Here is a 14,045-nt window from a genome sequence, read left to right on the forward strand (position 1 = left end):
AAATTTGCTTTTCCTCTTTCAAAATAAGAGTTAGTTTTCATCTAAACAGGTAGTAAAGTAGCCCAAGATCACTGGTCAAAAATACAAAATAAAGCATAGCAGCATAATCTTTAAGCCAGTAGCTGACCTTCACCAAATCTCTTACAAACTTTGTATTTTACTTTTTACACCAATTTCACTGCTTTTCTCACCTATTAGATTTCTCTGCAAGCTTCTTCTCATACCAAATATAAAATCCTACACAGATTAGTCCACTAATAAAAACACAGCCTTAATCATTATTTGCAGTCCATGAAATAGAAATAAGTTCCACGTATTGAAGCCTAGCTGCATAATCTTAACTAAGATACAGAACTCCAATAAAAGAATATACAATAGTGCAATAGTCACAGGTTTTTTTTTTTCCATCCATTCATTTTCTACACTGCTTATTCCGTTCAGGGTCTTAGGGGTTGGAGCCTATCCCAGCTGTTGGCCTTTTCCTCCTTTTTTAAAATTTAAATTTGCAGACATTATGGAAATGCATGTTTTAGAGAGTTTTGGCCCCAGGAAGAGCTCAAACTTTTCACATCAGTCCTGAGCCAAAGAAGCTTTGAAACCTGTGCTCTGGTTTTAAAATGATCATTTTTAGGATTTTCTGCTGTTTTTTAAAAAAAAAAAAGGTCAATAACCTGTAGGGATTTCTCTCCTCTGTCAGACTGTAACTCTTCTATTCTGTTTTTTGCAACCAGTTTTCATGTACACCACCAAAGGTATAATTGGTGTCTGTAGTGCTGAAGTGCAGTACCAGTAGTCGCCTTTGTGTAGTGAATAGTGAGTTCAGCTGGTTTGTAGTGGCCTGAGTTTTTATTGGATCAGAATTTAGACACAATGCTCATCTAGCCACGTGTGATCAGCAGGGTGGTGTTTAATTAGCGCTCTGTCTGTGCTCGGTCTAAAGGTGGGGCTGAGTCAGGATGACCTGAGGGTGCTGCTGAGGATCCTGACAGAAAATCTGGGAGAGGCGAGCAGTCTGGAGTCCACTGCCCCCAAACAGGAGGCCAGTCTGCAAGTTCGAGCAGCTGGAGGCCCCCCCACAGGTCTGACAGATGAAATCATGTCCAGTAGAGTCCACACAAATTATTTTATTTTTAAAAGAGGAACAAAGGATGCTCTGTGTATTTATAGATGGAAAAAAAAGTATTTTGTTAAAGGTTTCTGTTGATTTGATTTCTGTCTTTTGAGTTCAGGTGATGTTGAGAAGAAGACAGAAAGCAGCGATGAAGTAGAAGAGGAACCTCTGGAAACAATGAAGTTCAGCTTCAACATTGAGTCTCTTGGCCTGGTTCTTTATGGCACTGACCCAAAACAGGTAGGAAGAGCACAAGTCGGTACTTTTTTGATTTCACAGGGTTTAAACTGGATCATAAGCATTGTTTTTACATTCATCAGCATCAAAAATACCAAAGTTAAGACAGCCAAAACAGATACACAGTCATATTTTCAACCTAAGCTTCCACTAGCAGAGAGAGAAAAAGAGAGCAATGGGATGTGGTAGTGCACAATAAAGTAGAGAGAATCGCCTACAAAATGTAATACAGAGAGATAAGATCTTATTTAGGATTGTTTCACAGTAGCAGTGAACTAAAGAGCTCAAAATGCACCGACACCTCTGCACAAATTTGTAGGAAGCTGCAGGATTTTGTTTGATTGCTGCTGAAATTGCTCTTTTCTGCCCTTCTCCACACCAGTAACATTTCAAATGTCAAAACATCAGTATTTCTGCACCATCATAAAATTCCTGAGTTGATTTTGTAATCCAGAAAAGTTGTTCATGCTGTTATTATCTGTTCCTGTTCTGAGACATACTGGTTTATGATTCTCAGATTCCCTTCCTTTGTGAGTTTTAAACTTTGATAGAGTTAATTTTGTTAAAACTATGATGAAAAATGTTCATTACCAACCTTTATTCCACGAGGAAGAAATGACTAGGCCAGGATAAGACAAGATTACTGAAAATAAAAACTTTAATGAAAGGAAGATGCATTTTTGTTACAGAGACTGGATGAGACTGAAATGTTGGAGCTGAACTGAAGGACATTTAAATGCTGTGATATTTTTCCACTGTGTGGATTACCTTCTGTCTGCCCAAACACAACCAGAGAACAGAAAGTAGGAGGTGCGGGCATGCCTATTTGAGACAGAGAGGAGTTGATTAAATCTGTTGCTTTCTCTGTAGTCCAGCGGTGGTCTTAAAATCAAATCAAACCAAAGAGCAGTACAGTAATGAAATTTTTCAAACAAGAATTTGCGCATTATTTATTGATTTTTGTCATGCAGTGCCTCAACATTGCACTCATAATGGTCAGTAAATTAAAGTATATCACAGACTTCACTTATCCAGTGTGAATGCACAGCACCCAATATTACACAGGAGGTAATACATGAATGATTAAAGCTCACCAGGTAATACTAATCCCATGCTAGAGTGTCAGACATTTTGCAACCTTAGTGTGACAGCTGGTCATCTTCTCTGCAGCCCTCTGAGCTCCGTCACCAGGAGGACCTCAGACTAGGCGAGTTCGCTCTGCACCTGCTGAGGACTTCAGGGAAGATTATGAACAACGGCAGCATGGAGGTGGCCACCGTCCTCACCGACTGCACGCTGGACGATCTGAGGAGCGGCATGGAGAGAGTGACATCACGGTAGGAGTCACATGAGGGGTTGATCTCTCACTGAGATGATAGTTTAATCACCATCTTTGCTCTTTTCAATAAAAAGATGAGCTCCAGACTGCAACAGAGGCTGCTGTCACAGGACTAAGACTTTCTTTGGTGTCTTCTTCAGATGTTTATAAGTTTATAAATTGATTAGCTCCAAATCTATGCCACCTTCTAGTGCTCCCTTCTAGTCCCTCTCTGCACTGCAGAAATTTTAAAAACAAAGTCTAAGCATTCCATTTCTTTAGAAGAAAAATATTTTATTTTGAAGTGACAGTAGGGTTGTAACATTACAAGAATGTGAAACCTTCATATGGTTGTACTTAAACGTTGTTAATGCCTGTTTTAATTCCACAGCAAGAAATAAAGAGGTCTTAAGAACACAATATTTAAAAATCTTTTATTTCTTGGTGTTAAGTTTTAATTTAAGTTGAAGAGATTGAATGTTTTTGTGCAATTTAGACAGTGTGCAGGGCTTTGCCTGTGATTTTAATGGATTCCTTTCATATGCTTAATGCTTTATTTTAGTCAGCCATTATTTATTGTTATTATAAGCATCATTTTTTATTTAAACCTTTGTGTTTCTGTCTCCACCGGTGGCTGCAGGATGCTCGGTCGCAGAGATGAGCAGAGCTCTGAGGTGATGATCGATGTGACATATCGTCAGAGCCCCGCAGAGAGGGAGGTGGTGGCCGTCCTGCAGAAACTCTACCTTTGTGCCAGCGTTGAGTTTCTGATGGCTGTCGCTGATTTCTTCTTGAAGGCTCTGCCACAGAGTTCGACACCGAGTGCTGCTCCTGCACAGAGCGAGAGACTGCCGCTGAAACAAACTGCTGAGCCAAGAGCCGAGTCAAAGCCTGGTAAGACTGGATCATTAAATCAATGACAGTACATTTCAGAAAAAAAGAGATTATGGAATAATCAAATAAATAATAATTAAGAGGTGTTAGAGTAAAAGTCTGGACATCATTCTTTGATCTTCTAAGAAAACAATATTTTCTAACCAGGGCAGTCAATAGAACAAGTCCATTTCGATTGATAAGTCATAGAAAATTAAGACAAAAATTAATACTGACACAGATTTTTCATAGATAATGCCATTGAAGAAGACTGAGAGTGATTATCTTAAAAACCAAGCCTTAAATAAACACTCAAGTTGAATCCAAACCCTTTCTGATGTTTTGAAATCTTCCCAACAGCTGTTTGTCTGTCTTCTCTCTGCAGCCTCAGCCGTCAGGACTCGTCTTCGGGCGGTGGTGGTCGACCCAGAAGTGGTGTTTGTGGCCAGCCTGATGAAGGCTGATGCTCCCGCCCTTGTTGCCTCATTTCAGTGCGACTTTAGCCTGCAGGGCGAGGCGGATGGGACCCAGAACATGAGAGCTAACCTGAGGGAGCTGAAAGTCCTGGCCTGTCCCTTCATCCGAAACAAGGAGGACAAGGCCGTCACTACAGTAAGACCACAGCAGGGCTCATGGCAGCACACAGCAGAACAACAATGACATTTTTATTACTCTAATGTAATACGATGTTTTAATAAACCAAGTAATGCTTCTTACCTGACTTCTATCAGCTTCAAACCCACCGATTGCTCTGACTTGCTTCATAGGACTTCCATGTTTACTCCATTTTTGTGGAACTGCACTTTTTGGGACTTCCATGTTTGCCTCATTTTGCATCAGTGAGAGCTTCCATGTGATCTGAATAAAAACTTGAATAAAAGTCAACTTTTAAAGCCCTGCTTGTTTAAAAAGGACCATATTAAAAACTTGAGACTCTGTAATTCAATCATACTGTAAAACTTAATGAATTAATCAAAAGCAGAGCTAACATTATGAAGAGATTCTGATGATAACCTTGACCATGAACATTTCAGTCCCCTTCAGATTGAGACTTTTAACATGTTTTGTACTTTGACTGATCAGTCCCACTCTCTCTAACAGGTGTTGAGACCCTGTTCTGTTGCCTTGGAAACCAAAACCCACCCCAACCAGCCACTGAGCGGCTCTGTGGTGGTAGAGGAAGTCATTGTCAAGGTACAAATATTTAGTTTCATATAAAAGTAGGGGATTATAAAAGAACTGAAATCATGTTTTTGGTATGTTTTTTAATTTTTTAAAGACTATGGTGGTGTAACAGAGTGTTAGCACAGAAAGGGGCAATGAGGGGGAATCTTGATCTGTTGAGTCTAAAGTCACAAAGCTGGCTTTTCTGGGAATGTTTCGGACATTGTAGATCTTTAGTTATAAATAACTGTATTAAACCATCAGTGAGGCCATTCTGGTCTGTATCTGCCCCTCTTTGTCCTGTAGATCTCCCCATTCATCCTCAACACAGTGATGACAATAACAGCCGCCATGACGGTGAAGAAGGAGGACGAGCAGAGTACTGAGTCAAAAGCCGACACATCTGACCTCTGGTCCGTTATGAACATCTACGACTGTAACTACTGGTTCCTGGGAGTGGACCAGGCCATGGAGGTGACTGAGAGCTTCACAGAGCAGGATGGACGCAATGTCGGCGAGAGCTTTGACGCAGAGATAAAGGTCAGAAACTTCATCTTCTCTTAAAATCAAGGATATTCCTGTAACTTCACAGTCCTGTTACTGAGTTGTTGTCTCCTCACAGGTGGTCCAGGTGACTCTTGAGTCTGGTTTGGGCCATCGGACTGTCCCACTGCTCCTGGCCGAGTCCTCTTTCAACGGATCTGCAAAGAACTGGTCGTCTCTGCTGAATCTGAAAGCTGACATGACACTAGAGGTGAGAGATGTCCTTTAGTCCTTACATTGATGCTAGTTAGATGTTTTATCAACATGAATAGCACCAGAAGACCAAGCTGAGACATACATCGGAAACTCAAACAGCCTTGTAACTTGGTTCAACACGGTTCTTTTTTGACATGTCTTCTGCTCATCAAAATTGTTCCTTCATTTCAGATGTTTTTTTTAATGTTATCTTAAACACAATTTAAAAAAGCATTTAAATATTAAGCACATGTGTGGAAAAAAATGACAAGGCTAACTTTGCGTAATCTTTTCATTTGGATATTTACATGGCTGTTTATTCATTCAACCTTTATTTAATCTCGAAGAATCATTATGGGCATGCCCTCATTTTCAATGATGTTCGAGAGAACAGTAAAAACAAATAAATATGCATCAATCAGAACGATTAAAAAAATGTCTTCATCATAGTAAAAAACAGTCACATTTAAAAGCAGAATAGTTCATAATTTTAGTTTTAAACTGACCAATAAGAACAAGTGTTCACAGTTGAAATGTTTAAGTGTTCCATGTGAACGCAGCAAAGAGGCTAAAAGCATTTACTTTTTTATCCATCGTGTATCTATCTCTGATTTGTCAACTTTGTTTGTGGAGAAACACCAAAAACTGTGCTGTTTTCATCTTATTTTTAAGCCCTTGTTTTCTCTGAGGGTTGTGAATTCTGATTATTACTCCAGCAATAAAAACAAATAAACATGAATGCTGTGAAAGTGTTTAGTAAAGAAAAATGCTGACATTTGTCATGTGTGTGCTGCTGCAGGTGAACTACTTCAATGAGACCCATGCAGTTTGGGAGCCTCTGATTGAACGAGTGGAAAGCGGCAAACGCAGGTGGAACCTAGAGCTAGAGGTAAATCTGTTTGTCTGCTGTTAGCCAACAAGGACACCAGTTCAACCCCCAGCCTTTGACTGTTTTGTGTGTACTGACCCCCTCTGACACTCCCTCCTTACATTTATTCTCTCTGCTGCTGTTGAACCTTTAAAGGTTAAAGGGCAAAAATATCCAGAATTAAATTTAAAGAGAAGGGTAGCATCTTGGTCAACACCATAACAGTGATAATCAACTGCAGGCCCAGGCCACATCAGGCCCTCCACAGTTTCCCAGCCAGCCCCCAGAGGATTTATTATTTTAGAAAATTTGAGAGGGAAGCAATATTGCATGCTATGGTTTAACTTTTTTTCTTGAAGTCTAAAGAAAACCTTCAACCTAGTGGCTTCATTAAAGCAATAATTTTCCACATAAGGCTCTTTGAGAGTGCAATTTCCCTTCTCTGAGAATCTTCACAGATCTGTTTCCTCCATGGGTTTTTAGAAAATCACAACACAGCATATTAGCATCAAACTCAGTGACAGACATCTAGAGAACTCTAGAAATGTGTAGCTAAAATATCTCAGTCGCCCCCTTGTGGCTGGCTGCAGTATAGGTGATAGGGACTGATCTTATTTGTTAAAGGCTTAAAGTTCTATTAATTTCAGAAGGATATAAATTTATACAAGAATATTTAATTTGGACAAGAATATTGATTTTATAGAATTTACAACCAAGACCTTTCACTATGTTTCCGTGGTTTATCACAGAGAATAATATTGAATTTTATTCTGTATCACACAGTAAAATTTAAGATGAATTAACTTGTTAAGACTCATTCATGTTCTCGATCCTGCAGATGAAAAACAACCCACTCCAGGACAAGAGTCCTGTTCATGGAGACGACTTTGTCATTCTTCCTGATCCTCGCACGGCCATCAGCATCTGCTCCAAAGACACCATGAATATCACGGTCTCACAGTGCACTCTGAACGTCCTGCAGAACCTCTCTAAGGTAAAACACACAGCACGGCAGGAATAACAAACACCAGGCACATTCAACAGCTGTTCTAAGGAGGATATTTGTTCCTAAAATCCTCTCACACTGTTTTCAAGAAGATTCTGACAGCCACCAAAAATTTCCTCTGTTATCAAATACGATGACTGTAAAATTACATCAACTAAAATTCATTTAAAAAATGAGATATGGCTAGAGTCTGCCTCTTTTCAGTTATTTTGATCCCTAGATTTAATGACTTTTTCCTTCATCCTGTCTACTTTAATGTGTGAGGACTTTCCAGATAAAAGCGTGATGTATTGTACTTCGGAAAAACATGCATGGGCTTTAAGCTTTCAAGGACGTTGCATTCATTAAAACAAGAAGCCATGTGAACATTCGAGCTGTTTTAGAACACATCAGGAAACCAATGTAGTTTTTTCTGAGGAACTAGGAACCTCTTAAGGCCCATTAACTTTTAAGAACAGAAAGCTATTAATATTAAGATACTTGTGGGACTTAATCTTTTCTCAATCGTCTATTTAAAGAGTGAATTGCATCAAAAATGGTTACTGCCAAATGTTCTTAATCTGTCATTACTGTTGTTTTTTTGATCAGGCGTTCTCAGAGGGCACAGCCTCCACGTTTGACTACTCCCTGAAGGAGAAGGCCCCCTTCACCATCAGAAACTCCCTGGGAATTCCTCTCATCGTGCAGCACAGCGCCAACCTCAGGCCGGTGTCTTCACCATCGCAGGGAAAACTACACGAGCTGCCGGTGGATCAGAGCATGGACCTGGAGCACTCCATGTTTGAGCCGTCTTCACGAGGAAAACTGTCAGCTCTGCAGCGACAGGAGAGCTGCCTGTTCAATCTCAGCATAGGTCAGAACACATTTATGTTTCTCAAATCCTTTGGTTTAGAGACATTAACTAACCTGCCTATGTAATTTAGAAAAACCATCTCAAAGTGAATTTCCATTACTTTTATTTGTATATTTTCTCATTTAGTTTGTTTTCAAGAATTTTAAAATCTGCTACATCGTAATGTTTGAATTTAAAGCACAAAAAATAACATTTCTAAATTCCACACACCTTAAAATGCAGCATGTTGTTCCTTACATAGTTTAGTTCGGAGTCAGGCTCGATTCTATTATACACAGGTAAAATACCAATAAAGTTAAACATGACTTCTTGGTCTCTGATCCAACAGTTCCCTCTGGATACAGCGAGATCTCCAACATTGCGGTGGACAAACCAGGACGCCGTCTCTACAACATCCGTGGCCCGATGCAGCAGGAGGCGGTTTCTGTGCTGATGCAGATCGATGCCTCTGAGGGTAACAAAGTCATCACTGTGCGCTCACCGCTGCAGGTCAGGAACACTCAGAAATGTGATCACGCAATCCTCTGAAATCTGAATACTTAGTCTGAGTCCAAACAAACATCCTGAGTGAGATTTTTTTTGTCCGTTTGATTTCAGATAAAGAACCACTTCTCAGTGCCGTTCACCATCCTGAAGTATTGTTCCTTATCTAGGAGCCTGCAGAGCGTTGGGCTGGCTCTACCTGAGACAGAGTTTCACATCCCCTTAGAAGCGTACAGGTAGGTTGTTTAGTTAGCATGCAGCACCATCAAAGTTGTGTTAAAGGGTTTTGGATAGCAATAGTACCTCTAGTGCTCTTAACATTAAGTATGTATAGAGCGCTAGCGGTTGATAGTTTTTTTGGAAGTGTATTTTGGAGAAGTAAAAGCAACATAAGTGACAAAATAGTTACAGCCCACTTCTTAACACAGAATTATGTAACCTTGAAAATGACTGAGAGAAGTCATTATTTTATTAATCTGTAGGTATGTCGTTTAAGTAAACATAGTGAAAAGTTTGATCAGCAGTTTCTCACACATATGCCCTGCATTTAACACATAAACAACAGCATTTAGCGTCATATTAGCTCTCAGTTAGCCCATTAGCATTGTAGCTACTATCATAAAACAGCAGCTTGCAACAGCCAAATAACATCTGTCCAACAGAGAACCAGCAGTCTGTTCTACTCAGATATCACATTTAAACTTGTAATTTTGAATGAAACAGGACCGTGTGATATCACATGCAAAAGGTGTATACAGACATGTTTCTAGTGAACAGTTTATCGCAGCATCTAATCCTTGATGTTTTTGTACCTTTTGCTAGCGAGCGTTCAGACAGAAAGAATGGTTTTTCCTTCTGGGGACACATCCTGTATGGGAAAAACTCAACAGCTGCAGTTGCTGACAGTGTTTGTGTATTTGTCCACTCTTGCACCAGGTGTCAGCTGTTTATACGTCCAGCAGGAAGTCTTGATGATCAGTATCATCAGTCCTCTACCTGCATGGCGTGGAAGGAGCAGATTCACCGCAGCTCAGAGGTACAGTCAGTGCTTCAGTGTCCGGCGACAGACAACAGCCTGATGCCTCTGACAGTCAGCACACTGGCTGTTCCTGATGACTTGAGACACATCGCTAGTCATGGAGAGGAGGACTGGGACCCTGCGTATGTCATTCACCTCCACCCTGTGGCCATGCTACGAAACCTGCTGCCTTACACCATCCGCTACATGATGGAGGTACACAGCCACTCAGATAATACAAGGCTTTTGATAAGATCTGTGTTAGATGTAGTTCATCTAGTTTATGAATCCACTAAGTCCACAGTGTATAGTTATTTTGATAATCATAGAATCCCAAAAAATGTATGGCTTAAAAAATACATTTTTCATTTAGGGCAGGTGCAAAGAAGAGGAATGAATCATTCAACAATTGCAGGCACTCTATCTGAATTACACAAACAGGTTGAAGTACTCCAGAATATAAGCCTTAGCATCGTATTTGTAAAAATTAGACTGAACTGGAGTTTACCTGCAATTTTTGATCATTTAAAACAACAAGCTCTGATTATTTGGTGCACAGGACTTCTTTTTTGTTAAGACATCAAAACAGCATTTATACTGTTTAAATTGTTATGACAACTTTAAATCTGATCTATTTTGGTCTTTGCTCCTCAGAGCTCTGCAGACTCTTACGAGCTCCTGGAGGGCAGCACGTCAGACCTCCTGAATGCTCGTGTCTCTGGGGAGATCCTGTCCTTGGTGCTGATGAAGTACCAGGGCCGAGACTGGCATGGACACATCCGTATCGATCAGGAGATTCCCGAGTTCTTTGCTGTTTGTCTCACCTGTGACTCAGACACCAACATTACAATGGATGTGAGCATTCACGTGACGAAGACATCTGGCCGTGTGCTGCTGTCTATCTTCAGCCCGTACTGGATCATCAACAAAACGTCCCGAGTGGTGCAGTACAAATCAGAGGATCTGATGGTCAAACACCCTGCAGACTTTAGAGACATTATCCTGTTCTCCTTCAGGAAGAAGAACCTGTTCAGTAAGAGCAAGGTGAGCTCATCTCTGCCTAATCTCTGCCAAAAAAACACCCATATTTAAAAAAAACAACACTCTTTCCTTAATTCAGTGGGACAACTGCAAAAAGAAATGTGAATCCTGCAGTGGTGCATCGATCCAAATGTTCTGTCTTTGTGCCTGTGCTTTTGTTCTGATTTTAAACACGGTTTGACCAATTTCTAACCGTTTTGATAGCATTTAACAGTGTTTGGTATAACCCTTTGTGGTGTTGTTGTTTCAGCTCCAGCTGTGTGTCTCTACCAGCTCCTGGTCAGACGGTTTTTCTCTGGACACTGTGGGGAGTTATGGCTGTGTTCGCTGTCCTGCCAGCAACATGGACTACCTGGTAACTCTGATACTCACTCAACAAGAAAACAAAGAGTAAAACTATAGCCCGGCTAATCCTGGCCAATCTGCTTAGTCACATGCACTGTATTTATGGGACTCAGTCCAATTGGAACTCAATTTTTTTTAAATGAATTGGCTGATATGATTAGTTTAAATTGTAATTATGAGTTGTTCAGAAGAGAATTACTAAAAAATCAACAGGAAACAAAATTACCAGATATGTGACCTGTTTGATGGTTTATCCAGTCATGGACTAAAGTATTGGCACCCCTGGAATTTTTCCAGAAAATACACCATTCCTCACAGAAATTGTTGCAATTACAAATCTTTTTGGTATACGTGTGTTTATTTCATTTATGTGCATTGGAACAAAACAAAAAAGCCAAAGAAAAAAAGCCAAAATTGGCATAATTTCACACTAAACTAAAAAAAAATGGGCTGGACAAAATTGTTTGCACCCTCAACTTAATATTTGGTTGCACACCCTTAGGAAAAAATAACTGAAACCAATTACATCCTGTAACCATCAACAAGCTTCTTACACCTCTCAACTGGAATTTTGGACCACTCCTCTTTTGCAAACTGCTCCAGGTCTCTCAGATTTGAAGTGTGCCTTCTTGCAACAGCAATTTTGAGATCTTTCCATAGGTGTTCAGTGGGATTTAGATCCGGACTCATTGCTGGCCTCTTCAGAACTCTCCAGCACTTTGTCTCCAACCATTTCTTGGTGCTTCTTGAGATATGTTTCGGGTCGTTGTCCTGCTGGAACACCCATGACCTCTGACGCAGACCCAGCTTTCTAACACTAGGCCCTACATGGAGGCCCAAAATCTTTTAGTAGTCTCCAGATTTCATGATTCCTTGCGCACAGTCAAGGCACCCAGTGCCAGAGGCAGCAAAAAAAACCCAAAACATCTTTGAACCTCCACCATGTTTGACTGTAGGTACTGTGTTCTTTTCTTTGTAGGCCTCATTTTGCGTTCTGTAAACAGTAGAATGACGTGCTTTTCCAAAAAGGTCTACCTTAGTCTCATCCGTCCACAAAATGTTCTCCCAGAAGGATTTTGAGGCTTACTCAGGAACGTTTTTGCAAACTCCAGTCTGGCTTTTTTATGTCTCTTTGTCAGCAGTGGGGTTCGCCTCAGTCTCCTTCCATAGCGCTTCATCTCATACAGAAGACGGCGTATGGTCCAAGCTGACACTTTTGCACCCTGACTCTGCAGGACAGCCTGAATTTGTGTTGACTGAGAATGTTTATCCACCATTCCAACTATCCTGCGTTGCATTCTTTTGTCAATTTTTCTCTTCCGTTCACGTCCAGGGAGATTAGCCACAGTTCCATGGGTTATAAATTTCTTGATTATATTACGCACAGTGGACAAAGGAATTTCAAGATCTCTGGAGATGGTCTTGTAACCTTGAGATTGTTCATATTTTTCCACAATTTTGCTTCTTAAGTCCTCAGACAATTCTGGGCTCTTCTTTCTCTTCTCCATGCTTGGTGTGACACACACAGGCACACAACACAAAGGTTGAGTCAACTTTTATACATTTTAACTGGCTTCAGGTGTGATTTCTAGATTGCCAGCACCTGTTACTTACCACAGGTGCGTTTAGATGAGCATCACATGCTTGAAATAAAATTATTTCCCCACAGTTTTAAAAGGGTGCCAATAATTTTGTCTGACCCATTTTTGAGTTTTTTGGAAAATTATGTCAATTTTGGCTTTTTCTTCTGCTTTTTTGTGTTGTTTCAATGTACATAAATGAAATAAACATGTGTATACCAAAAAGATTTGTTATTGCAACAATTTCTGTGAGAAATGGTGTATTTTCTGGAAAAATTCCAGGGGTGCTAATACTTTCGTCCATGGCTGTAGTTTATAATAAACTGAGCAGTGATGATGAGCAGATGCATAGACATTAGTGCATGCTGAATGGACGCTGGAGCGTTTTTTTGGAGAGAATCAGTCTGTCAACAGAGACTGAAGTCTGCAATGTTACTTGCAAACTTCATCAGTAAACTCTGACATAAAGAGATGTTCAGTTGAAGTTTTTGATGCAACAACATGCATTATAAGTAGCAGCAATATAATACTTAGTAATAAGCAGCTTACATTGTGTTTTTTACTGAAAATAATATATTTAATTCAAGACATGTGGGCAGCAGAGCTGGGCAGAGCTTCATGGATGAATAGAATTTGTGCAGTAGGTCAGCGCCATCAGAAGTTGTTCTTAAATTATTACTTGAACATTAGACTAAAACCCCAAATCCTAGGGAAAAATCTAATAATGCTGTTATGTCTAACAGGATGATCATACATGTTTAAAAGACACCGACTCTCAAAGATTATGGTCATTTTCAGGAGTTTTGTGCAAATGTGAAGTAAGCTTAAGCTACTATCTTTATGTCTTATCTAAATGTGACATGACTGTGCATCAGCATCAAAATCAGCTTAATTACATTGATTCCTATTGTAGTGTTCTGACTGCTTCAAGAGTTGCAGTATGAAATAGGATGACACATTCATATTCATTCTCTTTCCTCTCTCAACAGTAGCCTGTGGAGATACAATAGTTGTGCATTATGATATCCATATCTGTGACAGATTATGTGTCTGATTATGACACATAATCTATCACAGATAGATTATGTGACCTTCAAAAGGCAAAAATCTGATCGATGAAGAAGTTGTTTGATTTTTTTTCCCTGTTTTTTGTTTTCTGGATGTCGTAATTTTGTGCATCATTCTTTCTGTCCAGGTTGGAGTCAGTATCAAGATGAGCAGTTTCAACCTGACCAGGATTGTCACCATGAGTCCGTTCTACACACTGGTCAACAAGTCGTCATACGAGCTAGAGGTGGGGGAGATCATCAACTCCAACTCCACTAAGTGGCACTACTTGGCTTCCACTGAGGTGAGCAGTAGTTATGTTTTTCTCCCACAGGCCATATTAGACCCCCAGTGAGCAATGTT

The 14,045-nt window shown here is 40.1% G+C and overlaps 1 protein-coding gene across 4 annotated transcripts in view; it reads left to right on the forward strand.

Moving 5' to 3' along the window:
* vps13c (vacuolar protein sorting 13 homolog C) overlaps window positions 1-14,045 on the forward strand; it is a 104,225-nt gene that overhangs the window by 60,950 nt on the left and 29,230 nt on the right. For all 4 annotated transcript variants that reach the window (XM_041793276.1, XM_041793295.1, XM_041793289.1 and 1 more), the window contains 17 exons: window positions 941-1,079; window positions 1,230-1,351; window positions 2,519-2,685; window positions 3,307-3,560; window positions 3,925-4,151; window positions 4,641-4,733; window positions 5,010-5,243; window positions 5,326-5,457; window positions 6,241-6,330; window positions 7,148-7,303; window positions 7,904-8,168; window positions 8,497-8,657; window positions 8,766-8,887; window positions 9,588-9,885; window positions 10,324-10,713; window positions 10,961-11,065; window positions 13,831-13,986. In XM_041793276.1, the coding sequence (XP_041649210.1) occupies window positions 941-1,079; window positions 1,230-1,351; window positions 2,519-2,685; window positions 3,307-3,560; window positions 3,925-4,151; window positions 4,641-4,733; window positions 5,010-5,243; window positions 5,326-5,457; window positions 6,241-6,330; window positions 7,148-7,303; window positions 7,904-8,168; window positions 8,497-8,657; window positions 8,766-8,887; window positions 9,588-9,885; window positions 10,324-10,713; window positions 10,961-11,065; window positions 13,831-13,986 (3,111 nt within the window). The remainder of the gene's footprint in view (window positions 1-940; window positions 1,080-1,229; window positions 1,352-2,518; window positions 2,686-3,306; window positions 3,561-3,924; window positions 4,152-4,640; window positions 4,734-5,009; window positions 5,244-5,325; window positions 5,458-6,240; window positions 6,331-7,147; window positions 7,304-7,903; window positions 8,169-8,496; window positions 8,658-8,765; window positions 8,888-9,587; window positions 9,886-10,323; window positions 10,714-10,960; window positions 11,066-13,830; window positions 13,987-14,045) is intronic.

Source organism: Cheilinus undulatus, linkage group 1 (genome assembly GCF_018320785.1).
Source record: "Cheilinus undulatus linkage group 1, ASM1832078v1, whole genome shotgun sequence".
Lineage (NCBI taxonomy): Eukaryota > Metazoa > Chordata > Actinopteri > Labriformes > Labridae > Cheilinus > Cheilinus undulatus.